The sequence below is a fragment of the Bufo gargarizans genome, chromosome 1 (assembly GCF_014858855.1).
Source record: "Bufo gargarizans isolate SCDJY-AF-19 chromosome 1, ASM1485885v1, whole genome shotgun sequence".
Lineage (NCBI taxonomy): Eukaryota > Metazoa > Chordata > Amphibia > Anura > Bufonidae > Bufo > Bufo gargarizans.
This window is the reverse complement of record NC_058080.1, coordinates 274,489,379-274,509,821: the sequence shown is the minus strand read 5'-3', so window position 1 is coordinate 274,509,821 and position 20,443 is coordinate 274,489,379. Positions and strand designations below refer to the sequence as shown.

General features: G+C 44.8%; 1 protein-coding gene across 1 annotated transcript in view; it reads right to left on the bottom strand.

Annotated features, from left to right (window-relative positions):
* MOB1B (MOB kinase activator 1B) overlaps positions 1-20,443 on the bottom strand; it is a 94,715-nt gene that overhangs the window by 32,506 nt on the left and 41,766 nt on the right. Inside the window, exons 3-4 of the mRNA XM_044303531.1 lie at positions 9,358-9,451; positions 3,555-3,688 (exon numbers count right to left, since the gene is read on the bottom strand). Of these exons, the coding sequence (XP_044159466.1) occupies positions 3,555-3,688; positions 9,358-9,451 (228 nt within the window). The remainder of the gene's footprint in view (positions 1-3,554; positions 3,689-9,357; positions 9,452-20,443) is intronic.

Below are 20,443 nucleotides of genomic sequence, written 5' to 3'. Positions count from 1 at the left end.
GTCACTCTGGATTGGACGTCCGCCAAAGAACCAACGAGGCCGCTGATGGTGGCTTGCAGCTGGTTCAGTGACAGCTGTATAGATGAGAGGGAGGACTGTGAATTTCAGCTCCCCGACTCTGTCCTTAGAAGGCGGTAGAGCTCCGCCTTCCGAGGTGAAGCTGGATGGGGAATACCACTCTTATTCAATTCAGCGATAAGTTTAGGGACGGTCCAACGCCTTAGTGATGGGTTACTAGCGTGCCCTGAAACCGATGAGCCGGGACCCGAGAAGGTGTCCTCAATATCAGATGGTTGGGACATCTTGAACCTGTAAAAGGAAAAGCCAATAAAAAAATAAAAAAAATGGAGAGAGACGTGAAGGAAACGTGATCCTACCCGAATCGCGCAGAACTGGTACTTGCTACAGGAGGGTACTGGAGACAGTACGGGAAAAAAGTACCTGTGAACACAAGAAATAGATAGCCACGAATAAACACCGCTTTAGGAGAGCCGGGGAGAGAAGGAAGAAGAGAAAAAGGAGGACCGTAGCCGGGGAGAGAAGGAAGAAGAGAAAAAGGAGGACCGTGGCCGGGGAGCAAGGATGAGAGTGGAAAATGAACGAGAGGGAGGACCCAAGGCGAAAATACGGAGTGCTGGGAAAAGAGGGCCGGAATGTGCCGGGGGCAGGTGAATTGGTGACAAGAGGAACTGAAACGCATCTGGTCCCAGCTGAATGGACCTGGGTGAGTCGAGTGACGATCCTGGACGTGTACGTGCCGTGATGGAAAGGTGACCCGAGCGACATGGGGTGAAATTAGAAAAAGACAGCCAGTGGGAGGACCTGGGCGATCCAGGTGGACACCGGCCAGGAAGGATGCCTGTGCGAATCAGGCAGGAAATTGACCCTGGAGGCAGAAGAGAAACTGGAGAAAGGGTCTGTCTAGGTGGACCCGACGTGCTCAGGAAGGCCTAGAGGGAACGTGAATGGATGAACCAGGATGACAGGGACAGAGTGAGCCTGGGCGATCCAGGAAGACAGCGACAACGTGAGCCTGGGCGATCCAGGAAGACAGCGACAACGTGAGCCTGGGTGATCCAGGAAGACAGCGACAAAGCGAGCCTGGGTGATCCAGGAAGACAGCGACAAAGCGAGCCTGGGTGATCCAGGAAGACAGCGACAAAGCGAGCCTGGGCGATCCAGGAAGACAGCGACAAAGCGAGCCTGGGCGATCCAGGAAGACAGCGACAAAGCGAGCCTGGGCGATCCAGGAAGACAGCGACAAAGCGAGCCTGGGCGATCCAGGAAGACAGCGACAAAGCGAGCCTGGGCGATCCAGGAAGACAGCGACAAAGCGAGCCTGGGCGATCCAGGAAGACAGCGACAAAGCGAGCCTGGGCGATCCAGGAAGACAGCGACAAAGCGAGCCTGGGCGATCCAGGAAGACAGCGACAAAGCGAGCCTGGGCGATCCAGGAAGACAGCGACAAAGCGAGCCTGGGCGATCCAGGAAGACAGCGACAAAGCGAGCCTGGGCGATCCAGGAAGAGAGCGACAGAATAAGCCTGGGTGGTCCAGGGAGACTACCGATGGCGTGTGAGAGCAAGACAAAAAACATAGAAACAGAAAAAATGACATATGCGAGATACCTGAAATTCAGGAACCTGACGAGCAGCTACTTGGCTGAACGGGAAGTCTGGATATCAGACGGTACTGCAGTCCTGTTCATGTTGGGAAAAAAACTTATCTGCACCCAGGTATACACAATAAGCTCATAAAGAAAGCCCTGAGCCCGAAATGGCACATAAGACAACCGGAAAACAGCATCTCCACCTGAGAAGGGAAGGACGCGTTTAAGGGATATCCCGCCCTCCCCCACACATGCGTCAGGGGCGGTAAAACACGGCAGTGCCACACGCATGTGCACAGGAGGGCGGCACGAGACAGCTGTGCCAAATACCCAAGCACGGAAGGGCGGCACAACAGCGGTGCCACATGCATGTGCACAAGAGGGCGGCACGAGACAGCCGTGCCAAATAGCCGAGCACAGGAGGGTGGCACAACACCGCTAAGCCGTATAATGTGCACAGAAGGGCGGCATCACACCACTGCGCTATAAACAAGTGCACAGGAGGGCGGTATGACATGCTGCATGGTGTACATGTGCACAGGAGGGCGGCATAACAGGTGTCACAGACATGTGCATAGGAGGGCGGCACAACACGACTGTGCCGTATAAAACGCGGTGCGAAGCACATGCCTGCTTGGTAGAACACTAATTCACACAGAGGCAGAAGAGCTGGGCATGCTGTTTACTTTTTCTTTTTTGGGGGGGGGGGGTAACACTTTCAGCTCTGCTAAACCAGACAAAGTCAGCTCAGCTGCATAGGTTGAAAACAAGGCGTGTGTGAACGTAGTTGTGGTAGGGGCTAAGGAACTTGTGGCGCAAGCCGAGCCCAGCAGGAACGGACAGCCCTACCTGAAGTGCCGTGGATGCCGGTTCTGCCGAACCCTGACCGCAGACAAGAGGAACACACACGCTGTGAGGAGGCTCCCCCAGGAGCTGAAGGAGATAGGAAGACCCGCCAAGCCCGGCCAGGCATGCCGGATGAACGCTGCCCCCAGCTGAGGAGGCCTGGAGAGCAGAGACTTACCCGGAAGTGACGTGGCAGGGAACTGGAAGTGACGGAACGGACTGAGGAAAGCTGCACGAAGTGACCGTCCTCGGGGTGAGGTCGCATGGGAAGATATAGCCGGCACCCCCACCCACAAATGAAGGCTGTAACCAGCCTTAATACATATATACACACACACACAGTTTTTGAGATGTCAAATAGTGTAGCAAGTGATAAGTCAGTAATATCAAAGTAATACACAAGCCCGTGCACATCTCTTGAGGAATACTGCATAACTGACCAGTGGATTAGTTCTGTATATCAGTTGCATGGAGGGTGACTTGAAAGGTACATCATCTTTATTCACTACCTGCTTCACTTTGTTTCAGTGTTTTCTGTAATTCTGTTAATTTTTTTTTTTTTTCCTATCAGGTTTCATGCATTTTTCATGTGCGTGTGAAAAACTGAAGAATAACAAGAATAACACACTGCTTTACCTAGCACCCATCAGTGAGAAATGAGCCACCATCCAGTGTGCTGCTTTTTCTTTCACACAAAGCAATCGTGTATAAACCCACTGGGAGATATTTACCAACCCCCTATGCCAGAAGACTGGTGTAAAAAAAAGTTACAGGTTTTTATATGTCATTTGTGCAAAAAAAATAAAAAAATTTATGGTGCCTTCCTCACTTAACGAAAAGGCATGTGTAGATTTCATATAGGTGCATGGACTGCGGGGTGATGTGCCTAATTTATGACAGGGATGTGGCACAGGGGATATAAAGAAAACGGCAGTCTTAATAAATCTCCACCATTGACTTTAATGGGTCCTTTTTGACTGTGGGTGTTGCCTGGACAGCACTTACGGTATGTGCATGAGCTCTAACCAACCAGATTTGTTAAATAATAAGTGTGAAATAAAAATCATATACTAATTCCTTATTTGCGCTTATAGTCTTACCTATTTTTGAGGGGAAAAGTGTTTCATCATCAAGCTGGTCCTGTACCCAAGTCATTAGGTAATCAATATATTTGGGAGCAGAGCACTTAATCGGCTTCTTTATATTTGTTCCATCTGCCCAGTGGTATTCATACCTGGAAACAAAATAGGATCTTTTTACAATTTTTTTATGTTTTATTTAATCTTTTTTTTGTTTATTATAAATATTTTATTTTCTTCGATGATGAATACAAAAACTTTTCAACAGAGCCAGGAAGAGTAGATGATAACGCCTGTGCCTGGTGGTGTGGTCAGGTACTCTTGAAGGTCATCTAGCATGCAGACCACGCTGATGTAAATGGTTTTGCATGGTCTGATGTGACACTTCGGTTCCTCTCACCTCCCTTAAAGGTGCCTGAAGTTGTGTGGCATTCATCATCACAAAATAGTATCTAATCATTTTTTTATGTTTTATTTCATCTTAATGTAACACCAATGTGTGTATGAAATGTGAACTTCAGCTGCCTATTTCGCTGACAAACATTTATTTTATGGCATTTACAATAAGTTTTAACCCCTTCAGGACATACCCAATTTTCACCTTCAGGACACAGCATAATTTTGCAAATCTGACGTGTCACTTTACGTAGTAATAACTTGAAAAAAAGGTTTTTACTTATCCAGGCCATTCTGAGATTGTTTTCTCATCACATATTGTACTTCATGACAGTGGTAAAATTCAGTCAATATTTCATTTTTATTTATAAAATAAAAAAAATAACCAAAAATTTGGAGAAATTCACAATTTTAAAAATTTCAATTTCTCTGCTTTTTAAATAGATAGTGATACACAGTAAGATGCTGACAGTTTCCTAGCAGACCCAGCCCTCAGGCTGGATCTCCTGGGCTTCCGTAGCTGGCAGACACCTGATGCCTGTCAGCCAGCGCGGAGGGGGGGGGGGTCGATGGAGTCAAAAGGAAGCCCATCTGTAAACCCTACACATGCCACGGTCAGCGCTGACCGCGCCATGTGAAAGGGTTAATCCACCGACATCACCGCATACAGTGATGCCGGCAGATGCACCCGCGTGATCACATCACATACATGCATGCATGTCAGGATGCGGTAAGGCACAACATTCCCTCACGTACACGTATGTGATTTTGCGCGAAGGGGTAAATAAAGTATTTGGAAAAATGAAAACATCATTAGGTCTTATTTGAGAGGAAACAAGTGTTCTGCCATATTTTCAATCTACAAAACTATTGCAAATGCATTTCCTCATCGATTTTTTTTGCATCTGGTGTGTTTTTTTTTTTTAAATACCAGCTCCAGATGTTAGCAGGAACCTTTGGGAAATATGAATTGCAAATCACAAGTGTTCTTTTGCTACTGGTGTTTTTGTTATGTACCCATTGATCTCCACCATAAAAAAACAACAGGGTCAGGCTACTTTCACACTAGCGTTCGATCGGATCCGTTCTGAACGGATCCGCTCATATTAATGCAGACGGTGGCTCCGTTCAGAACGGATCCGTCTGCATTATAACTTAGAAAAATTTTCTAAGTGTGAAAGTAGCCTGAGCGGATCCGTTCAGACTTTACATTGAAAGTCAATGGGGGACGGATCCGCTTGAAGATTGAGCCATATGGTGTCATCTTCAAGCGGATCCGTCCCCATTGACTTACATTGTAAGTCGGAACGGATCCGCTCGCCTCCGCATGGCCAGGCGGACACCCGAACGCTGCTTGCAGCGTTCAGGTGTCCGCTCACTGAGCGGAGCGGAGGCTGAGCGCTGGCAGGCGGATGCATTCTCAGTGGATCCGCCTCCACTGAGAATGCATTAGGGCCAGACGGCTGCGTTCAGGGCCGTTTGTGAGCCCCTTCAAACGGAGCTCACGAGCGGACACCTGAACGCAGGTGTGAAAGTAGCCTCAGGAGGTTTGTCAGTATGTAATTACAGTGTAAGTCCAAGTTCACACTTCAGTTATTTCCATCAGTTATTGTGAGCCAAAACCGGTAGTGAGGCCTCCACAGAGATCAGGTGTAATGTAAAGATTTGCACCTGTTCTGGTTTGGGCTCCCAATAACTGATGGACATAACTGCTGAAATAACTGAAGTGTGAACTTGGCCTAAGAGCTAGACTAGCGTTTTTCCACTGAGCAACCCGCGAGGAACCCCCTGTGTAGCAGGTGAATCTCCTGGTCCCAAATAGGCCTAAATTCACATATCTCCATAGAAATCACTAGAATTGGAAAAGACCAAAAATATGTTTTTCAGCTGGAAAGAAGAAAAAAAGCAACCTATAAAAACACAAGGATTACACATCTTGAAAAGTAAGTGAATGTCCGACACATAGATATACAGTACAGACCAAAAGTTTGGACACACCTTCTCATTCAAAGAGTTTTCTTTATTTTCATGACTATGAAAATTGTAGATTCACACTGAAGGCATCAACCCTATGAATTAACACATGTGGAATTATATACATAACAAAAAAAGTGTGAAACAACTGAAAATATGTCATATTCTAGGTTCTTCAAAGTAGCCACCTTTTGCTTTGATTTCTGCTTTGCACACTCTTGGCATTCTCTTGATGAGCTTCAAGAGGTAGTCACCTTAAGTGGTCTTCGAACAGTCTTGAAGGAGTTCCCAGAGAGGCTTAGAACTTGTTGGCCCTTTTGCCTTCACTCTGCGGTCCAGCTCATCCCAAACCATCTCAATTGGGTTCAGGTCCGGTGACTGTGGAGGCCAGGTCATCTGGCGCAGCACCCCATCACTCTCCTTCATGGTCAAACAGCCCTTACACAGCCTGGAGGTGTGTTTGGGGTCATTGTCCTGTTGAAAAATAAATGATGGTCCAACTAAACGCAAACCGGATGGAATAGCATGCCGCTGCAAGATGCTGTGGTAGCCATGCTGGTTCAGTATGCCTTAAATTTTGAATAAATCCCCAACAGTGTCACCAGCAAAGCACCATCACACCTCCTCCTCCATGCTTCACGGTGGGAACCAGGCATGTAGAGTCCATCCGTTCACCTTTTCTGTGTCGCACAAAGACACAGTGTTTGGAACAAAAGATCTCAAATTTGGACTCATCAGACCAAAGCACAGATTTAAACTGGTCTAATGTCCATTCCTTGTGTTCTTTAGCCCAAACAAGTCTCTTCTGCTTGTTGCCTGTCCTTAGCAGTGGTTTCCTAGCAGATATTCTACCATGAAGGCCTGATTCACACAGTCTCCTCTTAACAGTTGTTCTAGAGATGGGTCTGCTGCTAGAACTCTGTGTGGCATTGACCTGGTCTCTAATCTGAGCTGCTGTTAACCTGCGATTTCTGAGGCTGGTGACTCGGAAGAACTTATCCTCCGCAGCAGAGGTGACTCTTGGTCTTCCTTTCCTGGGGCGGTCCGCATGTGAGCCAGTTTCTTTGTAGCGCTTGATGGTTTTTGTGACTGCACTTAGGGACACTTCCAAAGTTTTCCTAATTTTTCGGACTAACTGACCTTCATTTCTTAAAGTAATGATGGCCACTCGTTTTTCTTTACTTAGCTGCTTTTTTCTTGCCATAATACAAATTCTAACAGTCTATTCAGTACGACTATCAGCTGTGTATCCACCTGACTTCTCCACAAGGCAACTGATGGTCCCAACCCCATTTAGAATGCAAGAAATCCCACTCATTAAACCTGACAGGGCACACCTGTGAAGTGAAAACCATTTCAGGTGACTACCTCTTGAAGCTCATCAAGAGAATGCCAAGAGTGTGCAAAGCAGTAATCAAAGCAAAAGGTGGCTACTGTGAAGAACCTAGAATATGACATATTTTCAGTTGTTTCACACTTTTTTGTTATGTATATAATTCCACATGTGTTAATTCATAGTTTTGATGCCTTCAGTGTGAATCTACAATTTTCATAGTCATGAAAATAAAGAAAAAACTCTTTGAATGAGAAGGTGTGTCCAAACTTTTGGTCTGTACTGTATATCTCCTGTAGGATGTCTCCTAATAATTGCAGTTGTATTGATGGGTTGTTGACAACCATGTCCATCGTTATATAACTTTGTGACAAACAGAATTTTTTTTTTTTTATAAAAAAAATAATGTTTTAAAACATCAAAAACTCACAACCAAGCAGAGGTTTACACACAAACATAATGTAGAAATAAAATGTCAAGGTGTACGAAGCTCATATAGACATCGATAAGAGCTTGTGCTCTCAAAAACTGAAACAGAGGCTATGCATATTCGGCTTTTATGCACAAATGTGTCACTGCCACTCCTGGCAGCAACGGCAGGGTGCCAGCTGTACAATACATGTACATCCCGACATACATGTACGACGCTGGGTGCTAACTACTTACCTGCAGCAGCCTAGACGCAGGAAGGGGTTAATGACCCATCTGAAGGCTAGGTCACAATATTAAAGTTTCAGGAAGACCCAATTTTATGCCCAATTTTCATTAACTTATTAGTGGTTTATGTGGATTTGTATGCAAAGGTTTTGCAGAAATCCAGATGTCCAAGGCACGACTTGTTCTCCTGAGCTTGAACATGGGAGGAATAAACAACTGCCAGACACCCATCTCTCTGGGAAACTAAGAATTAAGCTTGTTAAAACCCACTTTTGACAACTGATCGTACCAAAGTCATATGGCCTGCCTTACCATGACAATGTATTATGCTAAAATCCTAAAATGTTAAAGTTGTTATAGGCCATCATTAGATCCAACTCTTTGTACCCCTTTAGACCCCACCATTGATCAGCTGATTGAAAGGGCTACAGCTATTTAAAGGGGTTGAACCCGGACATATCCTCTTCTTCCCACACTTAGCCCCTCTGACATGAGCATCGGATGCATTTCATGCCCCGATGCCCTCTGTTACACTGCGCTGAACTGCGCAGAGCAAGGGCTTTTTTGTTTACATTCTTGCACTGCTAGGCGGAGGCTTCAGCCTAGCAGTGTTCCCTGTAACGTCACCGGCTCTGATGGGTGGGCTTTAGCACTGACCTAGCCATTTTACAGGCTAGGGCAGCATTAAATCCTGCCCATTAGCACCTGTGATGTCACCCGGCTCACTGCTTAGCAGAAGCCTCCGCCTAACTTACACATTAAAAGCCCAGTACGTCACCAGATCTCCAGAAAAAGCCATGAGAAAAAGCCCTCATGTCAGAGGGGCTGAGTGGGGAAAGAATGGGATATGTCTGGGTTCAGTTCTGAACCCAGACAACCCTTTTAATTTAAAACAAAATGTATAACCCTTCAATATTCAGCTACTTCATCTGTAGCTAACTTAAAGGTGTATTCCCATCAGAGACAATTTGGGCATATGGCTAGGATATGCCCCTATTGTTTGATAGGTGCGGGTCCCACCTCTGGGACCCGCACCTATGCCGAGAACGGAGCTGGGAAAGTGGTGGCTGGAGGACCACGGGGTCCGGCCATCGCAAAGCGCTCTCCCCATACAAGTTAATGGGAGCGCACTGTGCTTGCAAGGCCACGCTCCCATTCATTTCTTTGGGGAAGACAGAAATAGCCAAGCCAGCGCTCGGCTATTTTCACGACCCCATAGAAATTAATAGAGGGAGCCTGCGCATGTGCAGTGCGCTCTCCGCCACCTTTCACGCTCCATTCTCGGTGTAGGTGCGAGTGCCAGAGGTGGGACCCACACCGATCATACAATGGGAGCATATCCTATCGATATGCCCCCATTGTCTGTGATGGTAAAACACCTTTAAGCAGTACATTTAATGATTCTACTGGAACTTCTAGTCATTCAGGCACATACTAGTAGCAAAGAAAATATCACTGTCTTACTTTGGACCAGCAGACATTACTGGACAACTTTCCTCTGTACAGAAATCTGTTATGGTCCCATATAACATATTGATCTGGTTGAAAAAATCCACAGCTGTAAATGAAAGGAAATCCGGTTACCATTGGACATATAAGCAATTAGCAAAAACAAGTATATGAAATATGGCCAGAACAATTACTAAGGATGGATGACACTGTGCAAGAATACAGCTAATTAGATCTAATCAAATCATTACACCATTATTTTCACAGTAACTATTGTATTGTACTACCCTAGTAAATTAATTATCAGATGTCAGTGTTAGAGGTATTTTTTGGTAAAAGTATTGTAACTTCACATATAAAGTAAAATGTATGTCCATCCATGCAAACCATTTAGCATTCTTATGATGAAAAATGTAATTGATTCAACATTGTGTGCTACATACAGACTTTTAGGGCAATTTTTAATGATATCATTTTAGTCATTTTGGGCTATAAACATTTTTAGCCATTTTGAAATACAAAGGTCCTGTCAGCTGATAGCTCATGTGAAGCCTTATTTCTGATCTCCTAACCTCTTCAACACTCATTTAACCCATATTCCTATCAGTTTATAAAAAGGGGTTGTCCAGGTTCAAAGCTGAACACAGAGCTATGCCCATTTTCACCCAGGCATCCCCCTGACTTAAGCATCAGAGCAGTTCATGTTCCGACGCTCTCCTTTGCCCTGCGCTAAATCGCGCAGGGCAAAGGCATTTTCTGGAGTTCCGGTGATGAACCAGGCTATCCATAGGGCTGCCAGGCAGAACCGTCCGCCCAGCAGTGAGCCCGGTGATGTCACCGGCACTGATGGGTGGGCCTTAGCCCAGCTACGGCAGCACTAAAGCCTGCCCATCAGAGTCGGTGACATCCCCGAACACAATGCTGGGCGGAAGCCTCCGCCCCGCAGTGTGTTATTGTAAATAAAAGAGCCCTTGCCCTGCGCGACCCAGCGCAGGGCAAAGGAGAGCATCAGAGCATTTCATGCTAACATTAGGGGGCTGCCTGGGTGAAATTATTCAGCTCTGAACCCGGACAACCCCTTTAAGAGTTTAGCTATAATGAGTGTTTATGAGGTCAGGAGATCAGACTCAGAGATGAGGCTTTACTTGAGCCGTCAGCTGATTGGACTGAGAAGTGATAATCTGCAAATGGACTGAAAATGGCTTAATATTTTTTTTATAAAAAAATTATGTTTAGCCCAAAATAAGTAAAATGCAATCGGAAAAAAAATTGGCCCAAAAGGTGTCCATAGCCTATAATTTCATCACACATTTTTATTGTAGCCAGAGCTCAGTTTTTATGATATGCAGCTCTTCTGAATAGACACAGTTGCAAGAAAAAGTAAGTGGTCTCAAGCTGGGCGATTTAACAAGACACCAAGTAAATCAACTAAAAGTTGGTTGAAGATCTTTGAAATGGCCAATGGCAGAGGCCTGACCTTACCCCTACGGAGATGCTATGGCAAGACCTGAGGAGGGCTGTTCATGGATAGAATCCCAGAAATATTGAGTAGCTGGACCTCTTTTGCAGAGAGAAATGGTCCAAAACCCCTCCTCAACATTGTGCAAATCTTATTTTTAGCTACAAGAAACGTTTGAGAATAAAGGATCTGCATTTTTTGCAGCTCAGAATCATGCACGCAGTCTCATACAACCCTTTTAATAATATAGTCCAAGAATAAATCAAAAATAGGGTCCGCTCACCTCTGTCCCCTCAGGGCAGGTGCTCTAGTCCAAAAATTGAGACACCCCTCAAAGCAAATTGGTAATAGAAAAATGGGTTGGACTGGCACTCATATAAGGAATAACACGGTTTATTACATATGAATACAATGTGAAATGTAGTTTTCTTCACCTGTCACAAATAAAATACGAATAAAATACAATGAATGCAATATTCTACCTAAAATCTTATTAAATCACAAGAAAATAAAATTATAAAAATTGCAGGAACCACAGGCACCAACCGTTCACAAAATTCACTGGTTCTGGTTGTATGTCCAATGGTCGATGATGCCACCGGTTACTGCAAACCCATATGGTATTAAAACAAGAGTTACGTTTCTATGTATTATTCCACCTAAACAATTCCACAAGTTAGGAGATCTCAGAAGCGCAAGGTTCAGAGCTTTCAATAAGTTGGTACTAGTGTTTTCAAAAGTATAGCAACTTTTCAATATAATAATAGTGTGTCTTTATCCTCAATGTTGCAAGACACCGTTTGATAGTCAGTGTTTAAGATGATAATTCCTGCACAGCAAATTTTCAGGGAGACAGTGTAGCATTTTCCACAGCTGACACTGCTCAAACAAATTGTCCGCTGTTTATAGTTACCCGCAGAGATGTTTTCTTTGGGTTGGAAGCTGTTATTTAATCCACCATGTAATGCGGTCCTATTATTTTCTTATATAATAGCGGCAATGACCGTTGTAGTAAGTCTCAATTCAATGAAAGAGTTGTAAGTTTTCCCACAGGTGTGGGCTTACCTCCGCCTGCGCTCTGCTCAGTGGGACTAGTAGATGGTCTTTTTCGGCCGCTCAAAGTGCCGGCGTCCCGGCTGCGGTATTCGCGTCCCTCGTGGCTCTTCACTGCTGCTTCTCACGTGGTGTACTTACGTGAGGTATGCAGTCGCTTGTTTCTGAGCGCTGGCGGGATGACGTAATCACTCTTTTCCGGTGCGTGTCCAGGAAATCTTTCTCTTTGTATAAGTGCACTTATTTTCCAAGATAGGATGCGGGGTCTTTTAGTCTGGGATGTTACCCAGATGCTCACCAAACGCGTTTCGGGGAAACGCTGTCCCCTTCCTCAGTGGGAAAACCTGTGGGAAAACTTACAACTCTTTCATTGAATTGAGACTTACTACAACGGTCATTGCCGCTATTATATAAGAAAATAATAGGACCGCATTACATGGTGGATTAAATAACAGCTTCCAACCCAAAGAAAACATCTCTGCGGGTAACTATAAACAGCGGACAATTTGTTTGAGCAGTGTCAGCTGTGGAAAATGCTACACTGTCTCCCTGAAAATTTGCTGTGCAGGAATTATCATCTTAAACACTGACTATCAAACGGTGTCTTGCAACATTGAGGATAAAGACACACTATTATTATATTGAAAAGTTGCTATACTTTTGAAAATACTAGCACCAACTTATTGAAAGCTCTGAACCTTGCGCTTCTGAGATCTCCTAACTTGTGGAATTGTTTAGGTGGAATAATACATAGAAACGTAACTCTTGTTTTAATACCATATGGGTTTGCAGTAACCGGTGGCATCATCGACCATTGGACATACAACCAGAACCAGTGAATTTTGTGAACGGTTGGTGCCTGTGGTTCCTGCAATTTTTATAATTTTATTTTATTTTCTTGTGATTTAATAAGATTTTAGGTAGAATATTGCATTCATTGTATTTTATTCGTATTTTATTTGTGACAGGTGAAGAAAACTACATTTCACATTGTATTCATATGTAATAAACCGTGTTATTCCTTATATGAGTGCCAGTCCAACCCATTTTTCTATTACCTTTTAATAATATCACAGTAAACAATGTGCAAGTTCATATCACAAGAAAGGCTATAAAATTTATCATGGATCAAACTTCCAAGTTCAAATTTAATACAACTGTATTATTTACTGAACACACGGTTCATATGAAATAAAAAAAAAAAAAAGATTTATTTGTGTCCTACAATAAACTACCCACAGGAACACAGAGAGACCATGCTGCTGGCTGTTGGCATTGCATAAGATGAAACTGTTACTGCACTAGACCAGTATTTAAAATACTTTAAAGAGGCTCTGCCACCAGGATTAACCCTATTAAACTAGACATACTGACTGGTAGGACTCATAATGCTGATTAAAACTATACCTTTCTTTTGTCTGTATGCTAAACAGCTACAAAAATAGATGTGTTTTATTCATATGCAAATGATCAGGTTCAAGCACCAAGGGGCAGGACTGAACCATTGGAGCACTGCTTTGTAACACCTCCACTTGACAATGCTAGACATCAGCATGCTGAGGGAAGAGCTGTGTCCTAGCATCTACATATCATATACACCATGTACTATAGCTTTACCACATTAACATATGCTCAGAAAGCTAATAAGCCTTTATCTACTTTATTCACAGGCAGGATATATGATTATAAAGACATCAGTAATGTGAGTTGGCGTCTAAGCATAGAAAATAAAAATAAAACTGTCTTCTCTATGTGAAAAGACAATGGCTTAGTGCTAAGTACACAGTTTTGTATGTAGCATTCCCAGGTTTGCATCTTCTTTTCTTCCACATTTAACCCATAATGAAAATGTATATCCTTATATGGAGAATAATGTTTTTTATGCTTAAAGGGATTCTGTCACCTCCCCTCAGCCAAAAAACGATTTAAAAGCAGCCATGCAGCACAGCTTACCTGGATTAAGCTGTGCTGTTTAATCTTGAAATCCGTCCAGCAGTTAAGGCAAAAAACGACTTTGATCAATGAGGAAATGCGTCCTGAAGGTGCCCAGAGGGGCGTTTTTTTCTTCCTAGTGAGCCCAGTACCGCCCCTCTTTCAGTGCCCAGCCCGCCTTCCTTGTATTTTCTAACTGCCGCCCCCAGCCTGCCACAGCCTCTCCTCCCCCTCCCTCACGCCGAACGAAGTCTCGCACAGGCGCAGTACCCACTGAGGGCTGCGCCTGTGCGATCATCAGGAGACTGAGGGCGGCAGCTTCATCTTCGTCACTGGGCATGCGCCGAGCCCAGTGACGTCCGATGCTCGCTCTTCCCTCAGTCAGCAGGGAAGAGAGAGCATCGGACGTCACTGGGCTCGGCGCATGCCCAGTGACGAAGATGAAGCTGCCGCCCTCAGTCTCCTGATGATCGCACAGGCGCAGCCCTCAGTGGGTACTGCGCCTGTGCGAGAGTTCGTTCGGCGTGAGGGAGGGGGAGGAGAGGCAGGAGAGGCTGTGGCAGGCTGGGGGCGGCAGTTAGAAAATACAAGGAAGGCGGGCTGGGCACTGAAAGAGGGGCGGTACTGGGCTCACTAGGAAGAAAAAAACGCCCCTCTGGGCACCTTCAGGACGCATTTCCTCATTGATCAAAGTCGTTTTTTGCCTTAACTGCTGGACGGATTTCAAGATTAAACAGCACAGCTTAATCCAGGTAAGCTGTGCTGCATGGCTGCTTTTAAATCGTTTTTTGGCTGAGGGGAGGTGACAGAATCCCTTTAAAAAGCTAATAAATATTGCTGGTTTCTTTATCATCATATATTGTGACTCTGAATAATCCAGTAATGGGTTTTAGGTTTCTAATATAATAGATAATATAGGTTTCAAATATATAGTAAGGCCTTTTATTAATAAAATATATACGTATATATCTATGTTCCGTGATCACTCAAAAACACAACCATCGATGGTTGAAACAGTCACTGTTATAGTGGATAGTGTTGATACATTTTAATGACACACACAAACATTAAATGAAATATAAAATATAGGTAAGAGGCGGCTCACTATAACTCCAAGGGGTGGAATATGGTGCTCAATCCAAACAAAGCGTACCCAACGCTTGTAATGGAGGAGGAGTAAGTGGAAGTAGAGGGATGGCACTCAAAACATAGGTGATGTATGGAGGATAGGTAGATTCAAAGATTATTTATTAAATAATGGCTGGATGTGCCTAAAAAACAATGGCTGGGTATGCCTGAATAAAAATAGTATCATAAAATGTGTCGACAAATAGATGTGAACAATTTCATAAGGCAGATCGCTAGTAAATATATATGTATGTATATATACAGGTCCTTCTCAAAAAAATTAGCATATTGTGATAAAGTTCATTATTTTCTGTAATGTACTGATAAACATTAGACTTTCATATATTTTAGATTCATTACACACCAACTGAAGTAGTTCAAGCCTTTTATTGTTTTAATATTGATGATTTTGGCATACAGCTCATGAAAACCCAAAATTCCTATCTAAAAATTAGCATATCATGAAAAGGTTCTCTAAACGCGCTATTAACCTAATCATCTGAATCAACTAATTAACTCTAAACACCTGCAAAAGATTCCTGAGGCTTTTAAAAACTCCCAGCCTGGTTCATTACTCAAAACCGCAATCATGGGTAAGACTGCTGACCTGACTGCTGTCCAGAAGGCTATCATTGACACCCTCAAGCAAGAGGGTAAGACGCAGAAAGAAATTTCTGAACGAATAGGCTGTTCCCAGAGTGCTGTATCAAGGCACCTCAGTGGGAAGTCTGTGGGAAGGAAAAAGTGTGGCAGAAAACGCTGCACAACGAGAAGAGGTGACCGGACCCTGAGGAAGATTGTGGAGAAGGACTGATTCCAGACCTTGGGGGACCTGCGGAAGCAGTGGACTGAGTCTGCAGTAGAAACATCCAGAGCCACCGTGTACAGGCGTGTGCAGGAAATGGGCTACAGGTGCCGCATTCCCCAGGTCAAGCCACTTTTGAACCAGAAACAGCGGCAGAAGCGCCTGACCTGGGCTACAGAGAAGCAGCACTGGACTGTTGCATGTCATTCGGAAATCAAGGTGCCAGAGTCTGGAGGAAGACTGGGGAGAGGGAAATGCCAAAATACCTGAAGTCCAGTGTCAAGTACCCACAGTCAGTGATGGTCTGGGGTGCCATGTCAGCTGCTGGTGTTGGTCCACTGTGTTTTATCAAGGGCAGGGTCAATGCAGCTATCTATCAGGAGATTTTGGAGCACTTCATGCTTCCATCTGCTGAAAAGCTTTATGGAGATGAAGATTTAATTTTTCAGCACGACCTGGCACCTGCTCACAGTGCCAAAACCACTAGTAAATGGTTTACTGACCATGGTATTACTGTGCTCAATTGGCCTGCCAACTCTCCTGACCTGAACCCCATAGAGAATCTGTGGGATATTGGGAAGAGAAAGTTGAGAGACGCAAGACCCAACACTCTGGATGAGCTTAAGGCCGCTATCGAAGCATCCTGGGCCTCCATAACACCTCAGCAGTGCCACAGGCTGATTGCCTCCATGCCACGCCGCATTGAAGCAGTCATTTCTGCAAAAGGATTCCCGACCAAGTATTGAGTGCATAACTGAACATAATTATTTGAAGGTTGACTTTTTTTTTTGTATTAAAAACACTTTTCTTTTATTCGTCGGATGAAATATGCTAATTTTTTGAGATAGGAAATTTGGGTTTTCATGAGCTGTATGCCAAAATCATCAATATTAAAACAATAAAAGGCTTGAACTACTTCAGTTGGTGTGTAATGAATCTAAAATATATGAAAGTCTAATGTTTATCAGTACATTACAGAAAATAATGAACTTTATCACAATATGCTAATTTTTTGAAAAGGACCTGTATATCTGTAGGTATCAACACTTGTATACAGTATAAAATATAAAATAACCAACTGGTAAAATGGTAATTTAAATGTCAACTCATAAAAAATTCTGTGGGAATTGAATCCCAATGTTCAAGGAGAGGTATTTGACACCTGTTGAAGAAGAGCCTGTGGAGGGAAAGTCCAATCTTATGATGCAATACCCATTAGAGGGGATGAATGTACAAATCCTGTAAATACTGGATAATGTCCTGAAATGTCAATTGTATTCAAGTCCTGTTGGAGGAAAAAGACATCTGGTGAACTAATAAGGTAAGTGTCTCCTTGTGAGCAGAGTTTCTTTACAGGTCCGATGTCATGAGCTGTATATATGAAAAAAACTACTGCTGTGTAAGCAGGTACGTTACCCTCCTGTTGGTCGCTGATGGAATAGTAAGCGGCTCCTTCCTGCAGAGCGGCGTGCACGTGTCAGTTACCCGCAGGCTGAGTATTCCGGCCGTGCGGTCTTCACTTCCGGTGACGTCACATGCGTTTGAAGTGGAGTTTCCCACTCGAATTGGTGTCGGCTTGCCACGTGGGAGTGGGTGGCGGGAAAATGCTGCAGTTTGAACAGGAGGGGAAGAAAAATAGCTCCGGAGCTTCTGTTAGGTTATAGGATCCTTTTCCTTGGTGCTAGCTAGTTTGAATAGGCTGACTCAATATCCCATACGCGTTTCGGAGCGTGCTGCTCCTTCTTCAGTGGAAAATGAAATATACCTGTGCAAAGCCAGGTAGCCAGGTCCTTTTGCTAGTAATTATATATTATAGTTAGGGGTGGGCGATATGGCCTAAAATCTATATTGCGATATAATTTTAAGCATGTGCGATATGCGATATATATTGCGATATATTGTTTTCTATATTGGGGGGGGGGGGGGTGTTTACATTTTTTTTTTTTACTTTTTATTTATTAACTATTGGCCTCATTAAGGGCTAGAACCCTTGTCATATTCACCCTAATAGAGCTCTATTAGGGTGAATAGGACTTTACACTCTCCCTGCTGCCCTGTGCATAGTACACACAACAGCAGGGAGCTGACCATGGCGCCAGCCTCTGATCTGCCCCCCCCCCAGCCTCTGATCTGCCCCCCCCAGCCTCTGATCTGCCCCCCCCAGCCTCTGATCTGCCCCCCCCAGCCTCTGATCTGCCCCCCTTCCCCAGCCTCTGATCTTCTCCCCCAGCCTCTGATATGTCCCCCTTCCCCAGCCTCTGATATGTCCCCCTTCCCCAGCCTCTGATATGTCCCCCTTCCCCAGCCTCTGATCTTCTCCCCCTGCCTCTGATATGTCCCCCTTCCCCAGCCTCTGATCTTCTCCCCCTGCCTCTGATATGTCCCCTCTGGTAACGCAACGCATTAATCATTGGTGGCAGTGGCCACAGGGTCCCCCTCCTCCCCCCCATCATTGGTGGCAGTTTGCCGTTCCGATCGGAGCCCCAGCAGTGTAATGCTGGGGCTCCGATCGGTTACCATGGCAGCCAGGAGTCACGCTACTGAAGTCCTGGCTGCCATGGTATGTTAGTGAGCAGAGAGCAGCGCATTATACTCACGTGCGCTGTGGCCGCTGGTCGCTCCTTCTCATAGGTCTGTGCGGCGCATTGCTAATGCTGTAAGCATTAGCAATCCGCCGCACAGACAGAAGAAGCAGCGACCGGCGGCCACAGCGCACGTGAGTATAATGCGCTGCTCTCTGCTCACTAACATACCATGGCAGCCAGGACTTCAGTAGCGTGACTCCTGGCTGCCATGGTAACCGATCGGAGCCCCAGCATTACACTGCTGGGGCTCCGATCGGAACGGCAAACTGCCACCAATGATGGGGGGGGGGGGGGGGGACCCTGTGGGATATGGCCAGCACATTCATTGGTGGCGCAGTGGCCACAGTCCCTCCCCTCCTCCTCCTACTCTGTCCTCATTGGTTTTCAGCGGCAGCCGCGCACAGTGGGGAGGGAGGGAGGGACTCCCTCCTCCTCCTCCTCCTCCTCCTCCTCCCTCCGCTGTGCCGGCTCAGGAGAAAATGATCATATCGCAGTCCGGCGATATGGCGAAAATCCATATCGTGGCCCAAATTCATATCGCATATCGCCTATATCGCCTATACCGCCCACCCCTAATTATAGTATAGCCTTTTATTACAGGTTAAATGAGAAAGGGGAAAAATTGAACACATCTCTCCTAGGATTTGAACTTGGGATGTTTACATACAAGACTGAGCCCTTAAACACTTAACACTAAGGCGACTTTCACACTGGTGTTCCTGGGTCTGCTTGTGAAATCAGTTCAGGGCTCTCACAAGCGGTCCAAAACGGTCAGTTAAGCCCCAATGCATTCTGAATGGATAAGAATCCGTTCAGAATGCATCACTTTGGCTGCGTTTGGTCTCCGTTGCGTTTTTTAGACTGTCACTAAAACGCAGCTTGCAGCGTTTTGGTGACCGTCTAACTATGCAGAGCCAAACGGATCCGTCCTGACTTACAACGTATCCGTTTTTCACTGACACAAAAACTGATCCGTACCCCATTGAACCCCACGCGAACACGTATTAGGGTACTTTCACACTTGCGTTGTTTGATTCCGGCAGGCAGTTCCATTTCCTGAACTGCCTGCCTGATCAAGCAAACTGTATGCAAACGCATGTCATTTTTTCTGGATCCTGATCAGTCTGAAAAATGCCTGATCAGTCAGAAAAATGCATTGCAATACCGGATCCGTTTTTCCGGTGTCATCAGGCAAAACAGATCCGGCATTTTTTTTTTTTTCTCACTTTTAAAAGGTCTGCGCATGAGCAGACCGGAAGGACGGATCTGGCATTCCGGTATTTTGAATGCCGGATCCAGCACCAATACATTCCTATGGAAAAAAATGCCATTCAGGCAAGGCTTCAGTTTTTTTTCGCCGGAGATAAAACCGTAGCATGCTACAGTTTTCTCTTTTGCCTGATCAGTCAAAATGACTGAACTGAAGACATCCTGAACGGATTACTCGCCATTCAGACTGCATGGGGATATGCCTGATCAGTTCTTTTCCGGTATAGAGCCCCTGTGACGGAACTCTATGCCATAAAAGAAAAACGCTAATGTGAAAGTAGCCTTACTGATTTCTTTAGAATCATATATTCTGCCTGTGAATATAATAATATATATATATATATATATATATATATATATATATATAATCCAGAAAAGTAGGCGGCACTCCAAGAAAGATGACAAGTGAACTTTATTCACCCAGGTGGTGCAACGTTTCGGTTCCTCACTAGAGGCTTGAAAAAGGTTCTAGTGAGGAACCGAAACGTTGCACCACCTGGGTGAATAAAGTTCACTTGTCATCTTTCTTGGAGTGCCGCCTACTTTTCTGGATTATACATTGGGGTAAGAAGCCTATTCCCCTGGAGACGTGCACCCTCTTTTTCTTTGATTGTGTTCCAGTGCCGCCATTTTTCCTGTGTGTGTGTGTATATATATATATATATATATATATATATATATATATATATATATATATATATATATATACACACACACACACACACACACACACACACACAATGTGGTTTGTCTTATTCCTAGTGGGATTATGCCAGGCCTGCGCTATACTTGTTTTGATTCCGCTGATACTTGTCCCGCGAATATCGCGAGGCTTGCCAGTGTCATCATGTGACTGGATGGTTGTTCACG